The sequence below is a fragment of the Anabrus simplex genome, chromosome 11 (genome assembly GCF_040414725.1).
Source record: "Anabrus simplex isolate iqAnaSimp1 chromosome 11, ASM4041472v1, whole genome shotgun sequence".
NCBI classification, from domain to species: Eukaryota; Metazoa; Arthropoda; class Insecta; order Orthoptera; family Tettigoniidae; genus Anabrus; species Anabrus simplex.
Genome location: NC_090275.1, coordinates 101,327,802 through 101,349,683, shown reverse-complemented (window position 1 = coordinate 101,349,683; position 21,882 = coordinate 101,327,802). Strand labels below are relative to the sequence as shown.

The window sequence follows — 21,882 nt, the reverse complement described above, 5'->3', positions numbered from 1 at the left end:
GATGGAGTAAAATTCATTACTCGGATTCATATCACCCCTTCGGATATACCGTCTCAAGTTACACGTCTGCAGTCCGCCGTTTGTTTAGTTTCAGTATGAGCATCAATGAGGCACAAGAACATTCGGTTAAAGTTGTAAGACTAAATCTTCGGAAACGGTGTTTCTCTTATGAGTTGTTCTAGAGTTGGAAAGTCAAACACACTATACATCATAGCTCCAAAAGCATAGACACTTAATATTGTATAGCCGGTATTTCCATAATGAAAAATTTGTATGTTTTCCTAAACAATGTGATATTTTATGTTGTTTTAATGCAGTACTTTTGCATCAAACACCAACCCGGTATCTCACGCATTGAAAATAACCTCATAATATGAAAATGTACTTCATGCAATTTATAGAGTACTACCATATGTATCGCTACAGTATTCTACATCGTATAGGGATATCGAAGTAAATTACTCTACATGCACTGAATAAGATTTTTTTAAATCCCATGCCGCTTTGCCTTATCCCATAAACAGCATAGGGTGGTCCACAAACGTTGTTTCCAATGTAAAGTGCGAGTTGTGGAGTTGTGATGATAAACGCAGGCCCAGTTGTCTACTGCCGTTCACAAACTTGTTGGGAATTATCATTATAATGGCAGGCCCCATTGCCTACTGCATGGTCAGATTCGATATGGGGAGTTTTCCTTACAATGGCAGGTCCCATTTCCTGCTTCCAGACAGATGACAGTTGAGGAATTTTTATTATAATGGAAGGCATGTTCCCTACAGCCAGAGAAAAATTAGTTGTTCTCTTATCATTATAATCACAGGCTCCTTTCCCTAACTCCAGTCAGCTTACTGCCGGTCATGCCGAGTTGGTGAGTTTCCGTTATTATAGCAGCTCACTATGTCTAACATCAGTCATATTTATGTATAATGTATTTATGTATTATGTATAATGGCGGGCGCCCTTGCCTACTGCCAAACACGGTCGAGTAAAGGAGTTTTGAAAAAGTTCCATGCTCCCTAGCTTTCTGCCAGTCAAATTGAGAAGGAAATTATTAATTACAATGGTACACAGTTGTTAGAGAGAAGGACCCCATTCCTACCGCCAGTCAACGCCGATGTGGGGTGCCCTGATTAAAATAGCAGACGCCCTCCTGCTGAAAGTCATTATCGATTTGTAAGGTATTATTTAGAATGGCACACACACCCTTTCTAGATCGCTACATATCCACAAATTAAGAAATATAGATCGACATAATAAAGTATATGGATGTTTTCCTCCATTTAAAATTCAATTGCTGCTAAACGGTACATCATATCTACAAACGGATTGTACGATAATACGCCACATTTAGCGGTCTAAATAGCTGGTCCTGTGATATTTTCTCGTATCTCACCTTATTATGGGTAAGATTGAGTTGGAAACGTTGAATAGGGCGAAATATGATTACGGCGTTTAATAGTGCATAACTTTTGGGATACTTGTGTGACAGATACAAACATAGAAAACATAGAATTCGGCTCGCATGTAGCTACTGGGTGGATCAATGTTCATGTAGAATTTGATGTTCCCATGTTCCCAATAAGTGGTTCAAACCATCAATTATACGTGTAGAAAATGCTAAATTTGCGTACCATCCAGAAATAGAGCCATATATAACGTAGAAGGAATAGATATACGATAAAACGTCATAGGACCCTACTTGTAGATCACTCCAACTTGAATGGAGATTGTGTCATCTGTTCCGTAATACGACTTACCGTTTAGTCGCCAAATACCTCGAAAGAAATGTCTGAACCGTTATTAAAATTACCTACAGATTTCGATATTTTTCGGGGGTAAATTCAACAATTAAAACATCTTGTAATATTTCCGTCGGTTACAGGATAAAAGCTATAATTTTGCAAAATTTCAATTTTCTAGCTCGTCTGGCATATTGTGCCGCCATCTTCATTCAGGGGAGGGGAATAAAAATTAGGAAACTTTTAAGTCATTTAAAATTATAGGTTATCGTTTGGTTTAAATATATCCATCCGACTGCGTTCTTATGCTGAGCCCCAAATTTGAGACTCGCAGCGAGACCCCGTCAGGGTCTTTTGACAATATCGGACTTTTTTTAGGGATCCTTAAGTAATCAGATTCTTTGGTACCAAGGTTAAAGTTTCTACGATACCTTGAAGTGTCTCATTAATTTACGCATGTTTTTATTTTTATACCTTAATTTATGTATATATACAGTACAGTATATATAGATCGTTCCAAACCGACTTCAATGTATTAATATAGATTTCATTCTACTCCCTTCCCTAGCAATACAATGGGCGTCTTGCTCCCACAGTAATTTTATCAGATAGTAGCATATATATATACACGCCCCCACCTCAAAAGGGGCCGAATTTGTACTTTATCCGGAGTGTCAGTTTTCTTCTCAGCAATCCCGGAAGGTATGAATTTGCTACTATTCGATTATTTTTATGTATCACTCTCCCGTCACTCCCCACCCCAAGGAGGGGTGAAGGTGTACTTTTAAAAAATCCGGAGTGTTACTATTCATCTCAGCGACCCCGAAAACTATGGATTCGACACTATTTTAGATTATTTTCATACCTAATCCCCCCGACCATCCACCAGTATGTGGGCTAGACATGGCTTACCTCACAGTGCTCGTCTCCAGATAGCAAATAATAAGTGTTCAAAATTTAACTGAAACTTACCTGAAATTACTCCAGCAGTTTAGGAGGAAACGTGTCATTTACACAAATACATCCATTTTAATGTACATAGATAGAAGCTAGATAAGGACATTATGGGTTAATATATATATATATTTGCATGTTAATAAATGAACTGAAACATCTAACGTGGTTGAATTAATAAACATGGTTGAAGCGACGGGCGTATACCAGTATCTCAGGACCACCGTATCTCAGATGAGCCTGGCAGAGTTTGGTTTTCTGAAAGCGAATCCCAATAATAATAATAATAATAATAATAATAATAATAATAATAATAATAATAATAATAATAATAATAATAATTACCGAGTGACCATCGGTACAAGTGGTACCTTTCTGCCAAGTGTCAACGGCCTCCTCAGAGGGCGGATGAGCAGGTAGAGGTCTAGGGCACCCTCTTGTCCTTGAGATGAGGAATCATCCCTAAAGGCGGATGAGCTGACTTGATGTGGTCAACGACATTAGGATGCATAAGGCAAACATAAATCACTGCAGTAAAGATCCTAGGGATATCCCTTGTATAGCAGCCATGCCAAGTTGCGGTAACAGAATTTTAGTTACTAATCATGGAAGTCGGAAGCCAAGATTCGGCAGGAGTGGAAACAGCAGCAAGGCCTCTACGGTCGTTATCATGCGAAATCCTTGCAAAGAAAGCAGTAAGTTCAACGTAGGTACATGGAATGTGAGAACACTAGGTAAGCTTGGAAAATTGGAAGAAATAAAGAACTCAATGATTAAGAAAGACGTAGATTCGCTTGGTGAATGTGAAGCTAGATAGGCAGGAAACGGAGACTTTCAATCAGGGAATTTCAGGGAATACACATCGGAAATGATAATGGAATGAATGGAGTAGCAATGATCCTAAAAGGTAAATGGTGTCAAAATGTGAAGAATACCCTTCATATCAGTGACAGGGTTAAGATAAAAACTGACCCTGTTGACGTAATCATTATTCAAGTATATTTCCCAACCACAAACAAAGAAGACGGTGTTGTAGAAGAAATGTATGATTGTATGCAAGAACACTTTGAGTTAGTAGGCACCAAAGCTAATATTATCTTAATGGGAGACTTCAAAGCTTCAGTTGGTAGTCATGGAAATCTTGAACATACCGGTAAACTCGGACTTTGCGAACCAAACTGGAGAGGAGAAAATATCTCGAGTTTTGTGAACAACATGAACTATTAATACTTAATACATACTTTGATGTTCACAAAAGACGTAGTTATTCATGGAAGGCTCCTGGAGATAGTAGAAGACATCTGTTAGATTACATAATAGTAAGACAGAGATACAGAAACAAAGTGCTTACCAGTCACAGTTACCCAGGGGTTGGTGTACACAGCGATCGTGTATTAGTTGCAGCGAAGTGCAGTATTAGATTCAGAAAAAAGTAAAGCGATTGGTTCGAATAAATGGTGCTTGAATAACTTACGCATTGTATATTTCGCTTCAAAATCCAAAGAGAAAACTAATCAACTGAGCAGTGAAAGTACTCGTTGGGAAAATGTTAAGAAAAGCTTAATGACAGCCGATTCAGAAATATTGGGTAAAAGAAAATTGGAACCAAAGAAGCCTTGGATGACTCAAGAAAGATTAGATCTCATTGAACAGAGGAAACAAATGAGAAGCAGGGATTTTGAACAAGAGAGAGCATTAAAATATTTAATATCAGACAAGTGTCGCTTGGCAAAAGACAGCTGGATGAATGAAATTGGCGAGGACATCGAAAAAGATTTAAAAGCTGGGAAATCTGATAAGGCATATTTTAAAAAGAAATCATTGCAGAACAAGAAAATAACCAGAATTAATATTGTTAAAAACAAAGTAGGGAAGATTCTTTTTTAAAATGAGTAGGTAGGTTACCGCTGGAAGCAATGTATTGAAGATCTATATGAAGGTCAGGAAATAGATAACATTCGGGATTATGTAGAGGATGAGATCCTGATTGAGGTAGACCGTAAAGGCCCACCAATTACAAAAATTGAGTTTAATATGGCTCTACACTTATTAAATGATAAAAAGGCCGTAGATGTTGATAACATTTCAGCAGAGATCCTAAAGATCTGTGGAGACATCATGAAAAAGAGATTGTTTGACATCATTACAAACTGCTATGAAGAACGAATCATACCACCTGAATTCATAAAGAGACGGACAATAACACTCCCAAACGAAGGAAATGCCAAGAACTGTTCAGATTACAGAACAATAGCCATTCTATTCCATGTTTCTGAAATCCTACTGACAATACTTAAAGGTCGAATCGGCAGGGAAATTGAGCAGAATTTAGATGATGACCAATATGGCTTCTGAGCAGGTAAGGGTACTAGAGAATCAATTCTACCTTTGCGTCAAATCCTGGAGAGAAGATTGGAAGTTTACGTACCTTTCGTGGATTTGGAGAAAGCATTCAACAAGTTTGACTGGAAGTTATTATTTCAAACTCTGAGAACGTTGGGTCTTGATTGGAAGAACAGATGTTTGCTTTTTAACCTGTATAGAGCCCAATGCACAGAAATAAACATCAGTGGAACGATAAGGGAAGCAATAATAAGAAGAGGAGTGCGGCAAGACTGTCCCTTATCACCTTATCTGTTTAATATCTTCATAGAATTCGTATTAGAGCAGTAAAAAAACCAAAGGGATAAATTTTATTGGTAAATAAATTCCTAGTATTCGCTTTGCAGATGATATTGCATTGATAGCCGATTCAGAGCACAAAATGAATAGCATGCTCGGTAAACTAAACAACACGTTAGAGAAGTTCAGGCTAAAAATACACACAAAGAAAAAGAAAACGATGGTCGTTTTAGTTAGCCCGTATCTGTCTTGCTTTTTTTTTTTTTTTAGCTACGTAGTTGTCAACATGATCACATGTGGATTTGACCCTGTTTTAGTTAGCTTAGCATCTTGAAACACCGCAGAACCGTCTGGGCGCTGGAAGGCCAAAAATGGATGGAGATGGTTTCCGAGCAGCTCAACATACCGTGTACCATTCCAGAATAACTAGGGGCCCATTCCATACCAGGAAAGTGCACCCCAGACCATAACAGAGACACCAGGGCCCTGGACTACACCTTCGAGGCAGGCGGGATCCATCGCTTCATGTAGTCTGTGCCATACACGGTGCCTCCCATCGGCATGGTGCAGTTGAAATCGAGATTCGTCCGAACACATCACGTTACGCCATTGTTCCAGTGTCCATCCCTGGTGACTGGCGACAAATGCGCGTCGTTGTGCCCGATGACGTTGGGTTAACAGTGGCACCCGTGTGCGGTGCCGGCACCCATACCCCATGGAACCCATGTTCCTACGGATTGTCCGCTGGGAGACGTGTCTAGCAAGGCCTCTGCTGAATTGTTGCATGGTTGCCCGTCTGTCACTATTGACAACCCGTTTCAGATGTCGCCGGTCGAGGTCATCGAGGGCGGCTGGACGGCCAGTCGTTCGTCTGTTGTGGACGGTGACACCCGCATTCAGGCATTCACGATACACCCTGGACACAGCTGATCGTGTGAAGACGAATTCCGGCACCACTTCCGAAATCGCACTCCCCATCCGTTGGGCACCGACCACCATACCGCGTTCGAACGATGTCACCTCACAACGACATTCCATGTTACACCTGCCACATGCACAGCCACTGCTCACAAGGTCTCCTATACAACTGCCACTGGCACAGGGAGCGTGTGGTGCGCAGACAACACACCTGCGCATCAGAGCTCCGCCGTCCCATGACATTTGCTCAGTCAGTGTACTTGTTAGAGAGCAAGTTTAGGAATAAAACAAGTTTGAAAAACTTACTCAAATGCTAATAAGAGAGTGCGGACTTTGAAGTCCTACGTTTAGGAGTAACATTGAAATGTAATAATAGAAGGGAGGTGGAAATATATAAAGAATTATACCTTCAATTATTAAAATCATCACATTGTATCATTGGGTTAGTGCTTATTGAATAAAAATTCAAATTCGCTACCTAAACAGGAGAATACACTCGCTTTCACAGAGTACTATAATTTTTAACAGTCCAATTTGGATGCTCGTTGTGACAATCAGTCGTACTGCAAACGGCATCTGCAGATCCACTGGAAGTTTCTCTTTTTAATAATTCTGGTGACACCTTATCTTGTATAACTGTGACACAATATCAAGTAGTCGTCTGCACACGTCTTGAGCCGCTTTCTCCGAGATTGACCAAAATGTGCTGTCAGTAGCTTTACAGGATTCAGGCTCAGTCCTCTTGGCGATAGAAGTATGATTGAAAGGAATGTGTTAAAATTAGGGCTATTAGGCTGTACCATATGGTTGTCAATACAGGCTTGAAGAAGTTTTCAAAAAATTATTTACGAACGGTGAAAATTTGTAAATAAGTATGTAAACATACTTCCTCACAGATTTCCTATACACATTTAAGGCTGTGCCAGTGTGATTTCTGGCAAGATCGTGGATCATATTTTTAATATGTAGCTATCTAAATTATTGAGAACTGCAGAATTAAACTTGTTATGAAAACGTTATATGTTTTCTTGTTGTTTTTCTTGATATTCTTTGCATTTTCTGCCATGGATATATAATTCTGTTGCAGCTGCTTTACATTCCTTGTAGAATGCACATAAAAATTCAATATTTTTCTTGACCTTTTGTTTTTCAAGTAGTACAAGATCTATAATATCCTGTTATTCTAGGTTATGATGTATTTTCCCACACAGGTTTGATTCTTGACTCTCTTAATTCTTCGGTTCATTTTCATTTTTCTCGTGTTTCAGTGCCTCTTACTAATAAATCTGATTTTCTTTCATAATTTTTTCATTATAATTCACACTTCCTTTACTCTAATGTTGACCAATCTTATAAGATTCCGAGTTTGCTTGATGAATTTTGTGGCGTAATTACCCGTACTATTGGTACCGCAAAATTCTATCAAGCACCTATCAATCTAACTGATACCACCCCTGTTCTGTCATCACCGTGTCTCCTTAGTCCTCCCCGGATGCAAATTCTTCATTGTTTAGTGGAGAAGTGAGAATTTAATGTTCCTATGTTCCAAATAGGTGATTAATGCCATCAATTATACTCTCCCGTCCACAAATAGAGCCAAATCTAACATATAAGGTATAGAAATACAACAACATTCATAGGACCATACTTGTAGATCAATCCAAATTTTACAGAGATTGTGACATCCGCTTTGTGATACGAGTTGCCGTTTAGCCATCACATACCTCGAAAGGATGGTCCGAACCCTCATTAAAATTGCCTCCATATTCGATATTCTTCGAGGATAAAAATTAAAAATTAAAACATCTTTTAATTTTTCCGTCGGCTACTGGCGAAAAGCTTTAATTTTGTCAAATCAATCTTCTAGCTCGTCTGGCATATTGTGCCGCCACCTAAATTCGGGTGAGGGGATAATATTACGACTTCCAGGAAACGTTTAAGCCCATGGAACCTATAAGTTATCGTTTGGGATAAATAAAACAATAGGACTGCGTTCTTACGCTGAGCCCCATACTTGGGACCCGCAGCGAGGCCCCGTCAGAGTATTTTGAGAAATTTCTGGCTCTCTAGGAATCCTGAAGTCGTCATTTCCTCTGGTACCAAGGTTAAAGTTTGTAAGATATCTGGAATTGTTCCATTAATTCACGTCTTTTTAAAAATATTTTTTACCTTAATTTATATAGTGAATAATGTTCTATATATATTCCGACCCGACTTCAATTTATTAATATAGATTATATTCTACTCCCTTCTGAAGGGGTACGTTGGGCGTCTTGCCCGACAGTATTTTTTCCTTATAATAGGTAATATGCATACTCCCCCGACCCCAGAGTGTGCAGAACTAATATTTTAAAAATATTTGGAGTGTCAGTTTTCAGCTCAGAGACCAAGAAATCTATGGTTTCCACATTATTTAGATTATTCTTACATATCACTCCCCCTAACTCCCCAACCTAAAGGGGGCTTAAGTTGGACTTTACAAATTTCCGGAGTGTCATTATTCATCTTAGCGACCAAGAAAATGTTGGATTCGACACTGTTTTCGATTATTTATATATATTGCTCCCCCCTCATTTCCAACCCCAAAGAAGGCTGAAGTTGGACTTTAAATAAATCTGGAGGGTTACTATTCATCTCAGCGACACCGAACTCAATGGATTCAGCACTACTTTCGATTATTTATATATATCACTCCCGACTTGCCCCCCATCCAGAAGCGTCCTGAACTTGGACATAGAACAATCCGGAGTGTCACTATACATCTTCGCTAAACAGAAAACGATGTATTCGACACCTTTTCCGATGAATTTTATGTATAACCCTCGTGACCCCATACCCCTAAGGGGTCTAGGGATGGCTTAACGCCACAGTGCTCGTCTACAGATAGTAAGTTTTAAGTATACGAAGTTTCGTTCTTTTGCTCCAGTGGTTTAGGAAGAGATGAATAATTACATACAACATACATTCATTTATATATATATATATATATAGAGAGAGAGAGAGAGAGAGAGAGATACTTATATCTCACTCCCGCCTTGCCCCCACCGCTAGAGGGCTGAAACTTTGGATTCATAAGTCCAGCGGCATCAGATACGTTGGATTCGATACTATTTTCGATTTTTTTATCTCAGTGCCCCTCGCCCCCCACCGCAAAGGGGGCTGAACTGTGACTTTAAAATATTCTTCTCAGCGACCCTAAAAAGTAAGGATTCGAAAATAGTATCGATTTTTTTTTCACTCACTCAACCCTTCGCTCCCACCACCAAGGAAGTTTAACTTGGACTTACAAAAATTCGCAGTGTCACTATTCACCTCAGCGACCCGAAAAATATCAATTCGACTCTATCCTAGATTATTAATTTACCTAACACCTCTTACCACTCACCCATAATGGGGCAAGCATGGCTTTTCTCCACACTGCTGGTCTGCAGATAGCAAATAATCGAAGTGTTCAAAAATTTCGCTTAAATTACTACATTGATTTAGGAATATATGTGAAATTTACACACATACATTAATTTTTATGTATTGTACCAGGAAAAGTTGACTGTTAATAGCATGAGGTCTTTCTAAGGGGTACTGAGTCCTTAGGAGATGGTACAGAGAGAGGATGGCAAGGCGAAATAAGAGATATTACGTCTTTCATTCCTTTATTTCATTCTTTGGAATGCCCTTCTATTGTGTCGCCAAATAATGAATATTTAATTGAAAATAAATCCTCATTCCCCCTTTTTTTTAACAACAGAACATCGAAATTAATTCAAATGAAATTTAACTGAATAATATTTCCCAATTTGATATGTCCATCATATTCTTCATGTCATAAATCAAGAATGTTGTAAATAAATGAGAAATGCTATGTCATAAATCAAGAATGTTGTAAATAAATGAGAAATCCTAAAGTCTCTCTTCCTAGGGGTATTTGCGATTTCATATTTACACTTCCTACATAAATTGAGTAAAGCAAATTTCTTCTCGAGAACACGTTAAACTTGAAATCAAATGTAGTCTTTTAAAGTTCTGAGCACACGTTATGAAAATATGGCAAATTTGGAGTTTATGTTATACTTTCACCACGAATAGTGCACTTAATTGATACCTCAAAGTTCTAATAAATGGGAGTATACGGGAGCACTTTGTTGTTGAAAGTCCTTCTTGACTTGGAAAACGTTAATACTGTTCAAGTAAAATATTAATTAAGTAAACTCTTTAAAGTTCTTTGTTCGTAATGACTTACTTCATAAAGGTCCTGCTTAAAGTTAGAATTTAATGGAAAAGCACTGACATCACCTGGTATACGCCTTCTCGAACAGTGGAAAACCACTCTGCGAACAGCAATCTGGGGTTCGGCTGTCAGCAGGCCCCAAGCTGCTCCATGGTACCACGCACCTGGAACCATTCCCGTGTAGTACCAAATCTCCGTCGATCTACGTAGATCTCCGTCGTTCTATGTCGATCTCCGTCGTTCTACGTCGAAAACGTGCACTATTTGATTTTGCACAGTTATCACTGGTGACTGTTTCACAATTTATCACCATTCACTTCGATGAGAAATACGTCGGAGCGAGTCTTTTATCGTCTATCACGATCATGAGAAATATAGTTCACGGCACAGTTCATCTAACCACTTACTGCTTACTGTTCGTAGGGTTAAATTAACTTACATTTGGAACACAGTTTGTAATTGCTCAACTTCACAGCAAAATAAATAAGCGACTCCCTCTTGTAATACCTCAATTATTCAAGTATAAGTCCTATACTTCACGATAACACTGGGTACACAGTTAGTCCACATGCATTAATTTTAAATAGCACAGCCTGTTATGATGACGCGCGAACAGTTCTTCTACACTAATGACAATGTTCTAGGCTCCCAAGACAATCAAAGTGTTATAACTACACTCATGAAATTCAAAGTTCAAATAGTCCAAGATCATTACCATGCGAAGTATTTATGTTAACCCCAAGTTGGTTACGGTTATTCACACGTCAACTAAGATATTTACTAAGTGTCAAGTACAACTGTTGCTGAATACTATGAGTCTTTAAGACTTTGAAATTACACACGTTCATTTTCTAAGTCTGAATATCAGACGAATTACAAGTCCCACAATGTACAGGTTACTCACTGGTATCGTAGAGACTAAGTATCAACTAGCCATCGAAACTTTCTAAGTAGTGCGAGGTCCGGTCGCAGGAATACTTGGTTCGACGCGAGCAGCGTGATATACTAGCCAGCTGTGAACGAATGTAGACTTGACGCGAGCTCGATGAGAAATTGGTGCGAACTTGGTGCGAACTCGACGTGAACTGAATTGCTGTGGCCTGGCTCTCTGCTTATATTCAGTACGGCTCAAGGCTGCTTGCTACGTCACAGAGATGAAATTGGCTTATACCTTTAGAATGCCTTGACGGAATTTACTGAAATTAATATATGTTTGCATTTGGAACATGAGCTACATGATGATACATGTCTCATGTTCGAAACTTAAGCGGCTGAAAAGTTAGGCCTTTTCTTTCTAGTACCTTCGATCGAGAGGCATGTAACATGTGATATTGACGTCACCTGCAGACTCGTTGCTCGTGACGTGTCCGGCTCGCTACAAGGAGCTTCGCCTTGCGCTAACGCAAGATGTCGGACGCACGAACAGATATTATTGTCGTCCCTTTTTCATATGTTTCGGCAACAATAAAACAATGTACAGGGCTGGAACAGTTCCCGGTACAGTATAGATAGAAGACAGACAAAAATATTGCGGGATATATATATAATTTGCAATAAATGTATTGAAACATCCATCGTTTGGGATAAATATATCCATCCCAACGCGTTCTTATGCTGAGCCGCAAATTTGAGACTCGCTGTGAGGCCCCGTCAGGATATTTTTAGAATGTTCCATTTTTCTATGGATCCTGAAATCATCAGCTTCTCTGGTACCAAGGTTAAAGTTTCTGAGATACCTGGAAGTGCCTCATTAATTCACATCTATTTTTATTTTATGCCTTAATTTACAGTATATATATAGTACTGTATGTAGAGGTAGTTGGAGACACGGGCGTATACCTGTATACCACAATAATAATAATAATAATAATAATAATAATAATAATAATAATAATAATAATAATAATAATAATTGACGAGCAGTCTACCAGACCTATCAATGTTTGCAGAATGTAATTGAGACCATAAGGTGATATGAGATTATTGTCATCATTTTTATTGAAATTTTTAATAGAAGTCGTTATTTGAAATTGAATTTACTTTTTAAACATCATTTAATCACTTGTGTGCTTCCCTTTATGGGTCACATAAAATTAATTACCTTGTACACTTTTAGATAGATTAGCGTTATCTCTCTCGTGAAACGTGAACTTTGCCTTATACAAGACAGAGACGCGTGGTGCAAGGTTGAAGTCGGAAGTACAGCCACCTATAATGAAGAATATCTTATTCCTTACCATAGGTATGGTATTTTTCCATAATGTAGGATTTTATAATTGATAGTATTTTTGCTCTGGTTTTGAAATTATTAGTGCTAAAGGTTGACGAAAACACCGAATCTGACATAATGTATTTTTTTTTAAATTGTTGCTTTATTTAACTAATCATGATTGAGAAAATTTCAGGACAATCACGGCGTTTCTTTTTACAGGATAAATTTATGGACTGTACTTAATTTCCCCTTTGTGCTGTGAGGCAAGGCTGCAGTTTGTCCCCTCTCCTTGCGAGTGAGGACCACAGTATCTCAGATGAGCCTGGCACAGATTCTGTATTTTCTTTAATTTCCACTCCGACTTGTATTGGTCATCAATTTGCCCTCCGGCGCAAATGTATTTGCTTTCTGAAGCCGTACACGGTTGGCGGGTTGCAAGGGGAAACATTGAATGTATTTCGTATATGCTCGTATCCCTGTGGTTTGTATTCACCATAGGAATAAATAACGGTATGTTTATTATTTTTTAAACTTTTGTGTGTTGGATTTCGTACTCTATTCCTTTACATACACACATGCATAATATATCTCTACTAAAGATTGTCCGAATGCACCAAGTGGCTTCACAATCCCCCGTTTACAACTAGTGCTGTTTGCTCGTTTCTCTTTTCTACTTACTTAACGTCGTACCAACTCGGAAAGAGTTTTTTCAACTGCGGGATAAAAAAAAGGAACGGGGCTGGGAAGAAATCAACCCTGGTGTGAGTAAGATACTACCCCGGCATTTGCCTGGCAAAATTGGAAACAACGGATAAAAATATTGAGATCCTCCGCCAGTACGGTTCGATCCCGGCTTCTCCAGAGCCCATGCTAAAATCTATACACCTCGAACCGCATAGCCAACTCTGAAAATACAATACTGTTGCCAGTTTTGATCTAATCTCATTTAAACACTTGTATTGTTCGATATGTTACACTGTTAATTCTCTATTTGAATCTGTTCAGTGTTGGTTCATATCATTTTCCAACCGTCGAGTGGCGTGATCATGGAAAATTCCGTCGACATTCGTAGTTTTCGAGCAAATGATTCCAATGAATATTTACTACTTAACGTAGGGGTGGAATACCAGATTATGTGTGCACCGCCCGCTTAGAACTCTACATACAATGCCTACAGATTCTTTAGAAAATTTCCTAGTCCGTATCTTTTAAGGACTCAAGCGCAAGCACAAGGTAAAATTGAGGCGTTCCATTCGAAAACTGGCAATGCGACATTTGATAAATTTTCGGGAAATTGAGACAAACTCCCGTTTGAAACCATTTCAGATACAAAGGAGAATTAGAAATATAATAGATTAAAAAAATTCAAGGAGCCACCTTCAGTCCAAGGATTAGGAAGGTCCCAGGCATGAAGAGGCACATTAACTCCGTATAATGCGGAAGTGCTTGCTGTGTATTGGTGTACGATACCCAACAAAATCCTCGGCACTCAAATATCTCAAATTTTTAAAATATGTGGGCAAATCATTTCACCGATGACGCATGGCTGTGTCAAAGATTACTTCTGGCTTCAATAAACGATCCTGTCAATGTCATAGACACCCGAATTTTACAAGAAAAATAACCCAGAGTTCTTCAAATTTAAAAGTCTATCTAGACGACATGTAATAAAGATTCAGATGAGCTTGTCAATGACATGACAGAGTTTCCGAACAACTTGGAAACAAATCACCATTAGTACCCTCGAACATGTCCTAGAGGACGATCGTTGCACATCCTTCCCTCTGCAACGGAACACAATTCTCGGTCAAGAAACTGACGCCGAATAATGTTGAAGCCACCACGGAGTAGAATTCATTCCTCGGATTCAAATCATCCCTTCGGATATACCGTTTCAAGTTATACGTCTGCAGTTCGCCGTTAGTTTGAGTTTCACTATGCGCATCAAAAAGACACGAGGGTATTCGGTTAAAGTTTTAAGACTCCATCTTCCGAAACTGTGTTTCTTCCTTGAGTTGTTTGTTCTAGAATTGGAAAGCCAAACATACTGCATATCTTAGCACAAAATGCAAGGGCACTTTATACACTTTGCTTGGAAGATCTATAATGCAAAATTTGTGTGTTTCATTTTGAAATGTGATAATTTATGTTGTTTTAATATTGTTCGTATCAAACATCAATCCGGTATCTTAAGCATTGAAAATAAACAAACAGTTTGAAAGAATATACTTCATGCAATATATAAGAAACATATATGCTTTTCAATAAATGAATTTGAACATCTAGCGTGGTTGAATTAATAAACATTGCTCAAGCCACGAGCGTATACCAGTATATCACAATAATAATTATCTTAGTAATAACAGTAATAATAATAATAATAATAATAATAATAATAATAATAATAATAATAATAATAATAATAATAATAATAATTGGCGATCAGTCTACCAGATCCTCCCAAATTAAGAAATGTTTGCAGAAAGTAATTGAGACCTCAAGGTGATATGCAATTATTATCACCATTTTAAATTGAAACTTTAAACAACAGTCGTTATTTCAAATTGATTTTAATTTTAGTACATCACTTCAGTGAGTCGCTTTATGTGTCACATAAAATTAAATACCTCGTGCACTTCTAGATAGCTTAACATTATCTCTTTCCGGAAACGTGAACATTAACTTATACAAGGGAGAGCTGCTTGGTGTAACGTTAAAGTCGGACGTACAGCCACCTACAATGAAGAGTATCTTACTCCTTACCATAGGTATGGTACATTTAAAATATGTAGGTTTTATCATAATAGGTAGTATTTCTGCTCTGGTTTTGAAATTATAATTACTGTAGTTTGACGAAAACACCGTACGCTGTCAGATATACTGATAATATTTTTGGAACTTTGCTTTATTTAAGTAATATTGTTTGAGAAAAGTTGAGGATACGCAGGGCGTTTTTTCTTATGGGATAAATGCATCACAGTACATAATTTCTCCTTTGTGCACAGGGAGATCTTTTCTTGTGAGGTTCTGTATTTTCTTTAATTTCCCGTCCGACTTAAATTCGTCATCCCTTTTCTCTTCCGACAAACATTTATTTTGTTTCTGGAGCCTCTGATTGTATCCTCAATCACCAATATCCCGTTTTAACCCTAAAAAGAATTCTCGATTCTTTGAAGGTTTAGCCCTATGGTTGATACTTACGGGGTTTGGGTTTACAAGGTTAATCAGGGAAAATAAGTCCTGTATTGTTATATATCGCCCTGCGTTTTATATTCATCTTATGAAGAAGTAACCGCAGGATTTTTATTTTAACTCTTTTTCGTTATTCGCTTTCGTACTCTATAAAATATATCAATTAAAGACTGTCTGAATGCATTGGGTGAAAATACAGTTCCCTTTTTACAACTAGCGCTGTATACTCGTTTCTCTTTTCTATTTATTTACGTCCTACCAACTCGGAAAGCGTTTTTGCAACTGCGGCATAAGAAAGGGATTCTCTTTACATTGACTTTTTATATTTACTCATATATTTTGTGTAAATGATACAAACGAATATTTACCACATAACCTGGTGGGGGTAGTACCATATTATAAGTGCATCGTTTGCTTGGAACTCGGCCGATATAGCCTACAGATTCTTTCGAATATCTCCTAGCCCGTATCATTTAAGGACTCAAGGACTAAATTTTTCAGCAAAGGGTGGATAACGCCTGGTTTTGAACCCATTTCAGATACGAAGGAGAATTTTATATCAAAAATTTATTCAGGTAATTTAGAACTATTTCATACAGGAATCACGCATAGGCTTAAGGGTTTTGATAATTTTAAAGATATTTCAAAATTTCCACATATCAAGTTTTGGAAGAACACTACTTGGTAGAGAGCAAGTTTGGCAATAAAACAATTTTCGGTACTGCACCCGTCATGCCGGATTGCTTGAAGGATGGCGGATAGAATTCAGAATATGCTTAATTCCAAGCTGTTCCATGGCTTCACGGAATTCTGTGGATGTAAATTGGGACCCATGGTCAGTGAGTAATGTCTCTGGTTTGCCCATATCTGGAATCAGATTGCGAGTGATGCGCCGAATTATTGATTTCGAGTTCGCTTTCTGGATCGGGTACAAAGTTACGTATTTTGAAAATACGTCGATGGTGACGATGATATGCCGGTTGCCTCGCTTCGATGTCGGAGCAGGTCCAAATAGGTCCATTGCGTATAGTTGTTTTGGCCTAGAAGGAATGATCGGAATCGGACTATGTTGGAGCAGATGGGAGCTCGGTTTCACTCTTTGACAAACGTCACAAGTGCGGACTATGTTTCTTACAGTTGACCGGAGTTTGTCCCATGTAAACTTTTCTTGTATCGTGGCTAGTGTCTTGTCAATGCCACCATGGCCGGTGATTCTGTGAGCATGCCATATCAATGGCTCGCGTAATTTGGAAGGTACTAGTACTCTCAGTTTCGATTTCGCTGTGTCCACAAATTTAAATAAAGTACCATCTAAGTATTGATACCGGGACGCTTTCCTTCTTATCTTTCTGTACCCAGGGTCCTTAGGTTTAGTTTTGTTTTCTAGAAAGTCAATAATAGGCCTCAGGTTACCATCTCGCTTTTGAGCTTGTTTTATATATCTCAATTTTCTCAAAAACTCGTGATCTTCGGGAATTAATTCCAGTTGGTTGACTTGTAAAGTTTCCTCGTTGGGATTACGGCTCAAACAGTCAGCTAGCATGTTACTCTTCCCTGAACAGTGCTCTAATTTGATGTTAAATTGTTGTACGAACATGGTCCATCTAAAAATGCGCTCAGACGCCATTGTGGCCTTTAGCATGAATATCAGTGCTTTGTGGTCTGTCCTAATAATTATCTCGAACCCATAGATAATTTTCTGCCAGTATTTTAAGGCATAGACGATAGATAGCATCTCTAACTCTGTTACTGAATAGTGTTTCTCGTGGCTGCGCAGTTTTCTACTGACAAAGGCTAGGTAGATCTTGTCCTCGGGATTCCTTTCGTCTTCCTGAAACAGTACGGCCCCAATTCCGACTCCTGACGCATCTGTTTGTAGAATAAAAGGTTTCTGGAAATTGGGATATCCTAATTTGACATGATTTGACAGCATCTCTTTGGTCTTTGCGAAGGCTAAATCACATTCTCTGTTCCACTTCCACCTGTTGCCTTTCTTCAATAAGTCTTGCAATGGAGCGATGGTTTCTGTGAAGTTCGGACAGTGATTCGCGAAGAAGTTGGCCATGCCTAAAAACTGCCGTACTTGCTTCACGCGGATCGGCCTTGGGAACTTGCTGATGGCCTCTATTTTTACAGGATTGGGTCGTATTCCTTCCCCATCAATTATATGGCCTAAAAACAATATTTCAGCTTGGCAAAAATGGGATTTCTTTAAGTTGATGTGGAATCCAGACTTAGAAAGGTTATCTAACAATTTCTCCAATTTAATTAGGTGTTCTTCAAAGGTTTCACTGGCCAGAAGCAGATCATCAATGTACCTGGTGGTAAAGCTCTTAACTTCTTCTGTAAGGCATCTATCTAAGGCTCTGACGAGAACGGCTCCGGCGTTACAAATGCCGAATGGAAGCTTTCTAAAAACATAGGTCTGCTGATCGAACATAAACCCAGTTAACAGCCTAGATTTCTCTTCTAACAGTATGTGATAATAGGAGGCTGTAAAATCAACTGATGAGAACAATCTCATGCCATGGAATTTCCTCAGGACGTCTTTGATTGCCGGTGCCTGGTCTCTTTCTGGTACTAACTTCTTATTTATATCACGCGCGTCGATGCAAATGCGCAGAGACCCGTCTGGTTTATTTACTACTACAAGAGCACTAAGAAACGGTGTGCAAGCTTTCATAATAATTCCATCCCGTTCCATCTCCTTGATAATCTTCGCCACACGAGAGTGAAATTTCTCTGGGATCGGATAGGGTTTCTTCTTAAATGGGGTCCAATCTGTAGCTACCAGTGAGTATTTAAAATCAGGAATCTGGCCTGGTTTGTCATCGAACAGCGATTTATATTTCATCAGAAGATCTCGGAGCTGGCCTCTCTCTTTCTCTGTTCCTAATGCTTGTTCAGCCTTGGAGTTTATAAGATCGTACGGGTGTGTTGTACTATCGCCCTCTTCTATTACGTTGTCCAGGGCCTGGTGAACTTCTTCTGTGGCCTCCTGGTCTTCAGATTCCCACGGTGCATAGGCGTTACTAATTTGGAACACACTCTGATCAGCTATTTCTGATGGGTTAACCATGACTGTTTCAATTGTTTCATCTGACCGGAATAGTATCTGATTTAAATTAAGATCGATGTTGGCCTGATAAGTAGTTAAGAAATCCACCCCAAGGATGATATTGAATTTTATATTTGACATGGCCAGGAAAATATTTTGAAATTTTGAATTCCCAATTTCAACATCCAGTAAAGTTTGTTGTCTACATGCTACAGTTTTATCCGGGATAATTCCCTTTATTTTTACATGAGGCACTGGAATAATCGGAATGTTATATCTTTCGTTCAAGTCATTTAGAAACGAATTGGAGATGACACTGATGGTGGACCCTGTGTCGACCAAACATTTTACTCTAACACCACACACTCGGGCTAAAATTATTGGCAGTGTCCTCGTACAAATTCTACTTGAATCCATATTTTCTTCGAGTAAATCCTCCGACTTTGTCATCCAAGAATCAATCTGCACTATTATCCATTCTCGTGTCGTATTGTCAATACAAGGGCTAGAATTCCGGCTATCTCCCGTTAGTTCAGGGATTGTTTTTTTTTTTTAATAGCGCCCTGACTCTGTTCTTCTCTTTCAGGACGTTCCCTTTCCTCCTTCTCTTTAGCTCTCTGATATTCTAGGCTCTCGGCGCCGACCATGTCAGGATTGACGTCTTGGTCGTGGATAGCACGGTGCCATTTGCGTCGTTCTTGGTTGGATTGTTGTAACTCGCGGAGATATTTTTCCCGCTCTTCTTGTCTCCAGTTCCTCTTCCGGGTTTCGAGTCTGCGGTCGTTGGGTTCTCTTCTCCAGCGATCTCTATTATTTTCATACGGCCTTCTCCGATTGTTCCGCCGGTAGTAATTCCATTCTCTTTCATTCCTATAGCCTGGTCTTGGAGAACGATCCCTGGGCGGTCTTTCTTCACTTTCGCGACTCCGGTTTCTCCCTTGGTTGTTAAGGTTCCTGTCGTCTGATCGATTGACAGTTGCATGGAACACCTGTTGCTCTGGGTTTGTACTTCGCCGAGACGGTTCCCTAGATGTCATATCTAACTGTCTGAGAATAGCCTCTGCCTGAATTGCCGTCTGGACGTTCGAGGCTATCATAATTCTTTGGATATCCGCAGGCAGTTGTCTTACGATGACCTTTATTAGTTCAGTTTCCGTAGGTGGCGCGTCAAGCTCACGCAATTTGCGTAATTGACTTGAAAAAAATTCTGAGAAGCGCGTGGGTGTAGACTGAGCATATTTCTTAGCGTACAGTTCTGTCTTAAGTTGGTCCTGAATATCTGAGTTCCAGTACTTTTCTAAAAATGCCCTTTTAAAGCCTTCAAAATCGTCAAACGAGTATCGGAAGGCTGTGAACCACGTCAACACCGAGTTTTCCAGGTATCTCTCGGTTACTCGTAGCTGACGTTCCACAGGGATTTTATTGTCTCGGAAGAACTCCTGCAATTCGTTAATAAAACTCTTGGGGGTTATTCCTTTTACATTATTGAATTTCTTTGGGTGGTCCTCATGTAATCGTATTATATTTACGATTTGGGTTTGACCAGAAGTGTTCAGTTGACTTGTTTCCCCTCTAACAGGCTCTAAAAATGGGTTGGTGGTGTTTACGGGAACGTTTAGAATTACCCTTTCATCGGTCTTGGGAGTTGAAAATTGAACTTCCCCAGATACACGTTTCTCCAGTTGTCCCTGCCGTTCTATTAAAGAATTAGCTACAATGTTATTACTCTCTCCTTGTAACTTGAGTAGCTTTAGTTCCTTGGTAAGCTCCTGTATTTCTCCCTGTAATTCCTGTTTGTAGACTTCTGAACTGGCTCTAACTTTACTTATTTCCTTGTCCACGGATGTTTTTATTGTTTCAAGACTCTGCTGGGTTTCCTCGATTGTCTCATAAAAGTATTCGAGTCGTTCCGAATTAGTGACTTGGGCTACCTTAATCTCGGCTATTACGCCCTTCTCCACCTGTTTTACCGTTTCATAGATTTCAGTGAACTTCCTGCTCCATGCGGTTTTAGTTGCAGACAAGTCCTCGGCATTGTCACTAATTTTCTCTTCAATGGTCCTAAAATTTCCATTTACTTCGTCCTTGTATTGATCTAGTCCATGCAGTATTCCCGTCTGTACTTTGGCTAGTCTTTCGCTAAACTCATTTGACATAGCTGACATGGAGCTATCGATTCCGGCCTGGATTTCCCCTTTCAGGTTAGAAAATTTTTGCTTAACGGACACCAATTCACTCTGGACTGACGCTAGTTTTCCGTTAAATAATTTAACGTCCATGTGCAGTTTCCCTAAGTTTTCATCCGTCCTAGCTTGAATTTCCTCTAGGGCACCCTTAAGATCTTGTTTGAGTTTGTCCTGTCCTGCATTTAATTTTCCTGTTAGTGTAAGTTCCAACTGAGTGTTATTTTCGGTTAATTTGCGTTCTAGTTGAGCATTATTCTCCGTTAGCTTAAGTCCTAACTGAGCATTTACATTCTCACTAATCTCACGTTTTAACAAGTCATTGTTCTCACCTAACTCACGTTTTAACTCCTGTTTCAGTAAGTTATTGTTTTCATTTAATTCCTGTTTCAATAAGTTATTATTTTCAGCTAACTCCTGTTTCAGTAAGTTATTGTTTTCGTTTAAACTGTCCTTCAAGTCCGCAGTCACTACCTCTAGGAGCCTACGAAGGTCCTCCATAGTCACAGTACCCATTCTAATTTGAGACAACTAGCAGTTCAGACATTGGACGGACCAGGTTCGATGGTCTAATACCCGAGTTCCGATCGACAGTCACGTGTGGATTGAATTCACAGTCATAAAAGAAGATTATTATCGCATAAAATAATATCTTATAATTTACGTCCAAACTATGCGGAAATCTGCCGCAAAAGATAAATTTTGAAAATATCATCCAGATTTTGTTTATAATATAGCACCAAGGCCCTTCCTAACCTTTAACATGAGCGTAGTTCGCC

General features: G+C 39.0%; 1 protein-coding gene across 1 annotated transcript in view; it reads left to right on the top strand.

Moving 5' to 3' along the window:
* Window positions 1-12,647: 12,647 nt before the first annotated feature.
* Window positions 12,648-21,882, top strand: part of LOC136883039 (uncharacterized) — an 89,584-nt gene continuing 80,349 nt past the window's right edge. The window contains exon 1 of the mRNA XM_068229570.1: window positions 12,648-12,700. Within this exon, the coding sequence (XP_068085671.1) occupies window positions 12,673-12,700 (28 nt within the window). The 5' untranslated portion in view covers window positions 12,648-12,672. The remainder of the gene's footprint in view (window positions 12,701-21,882) is intronic.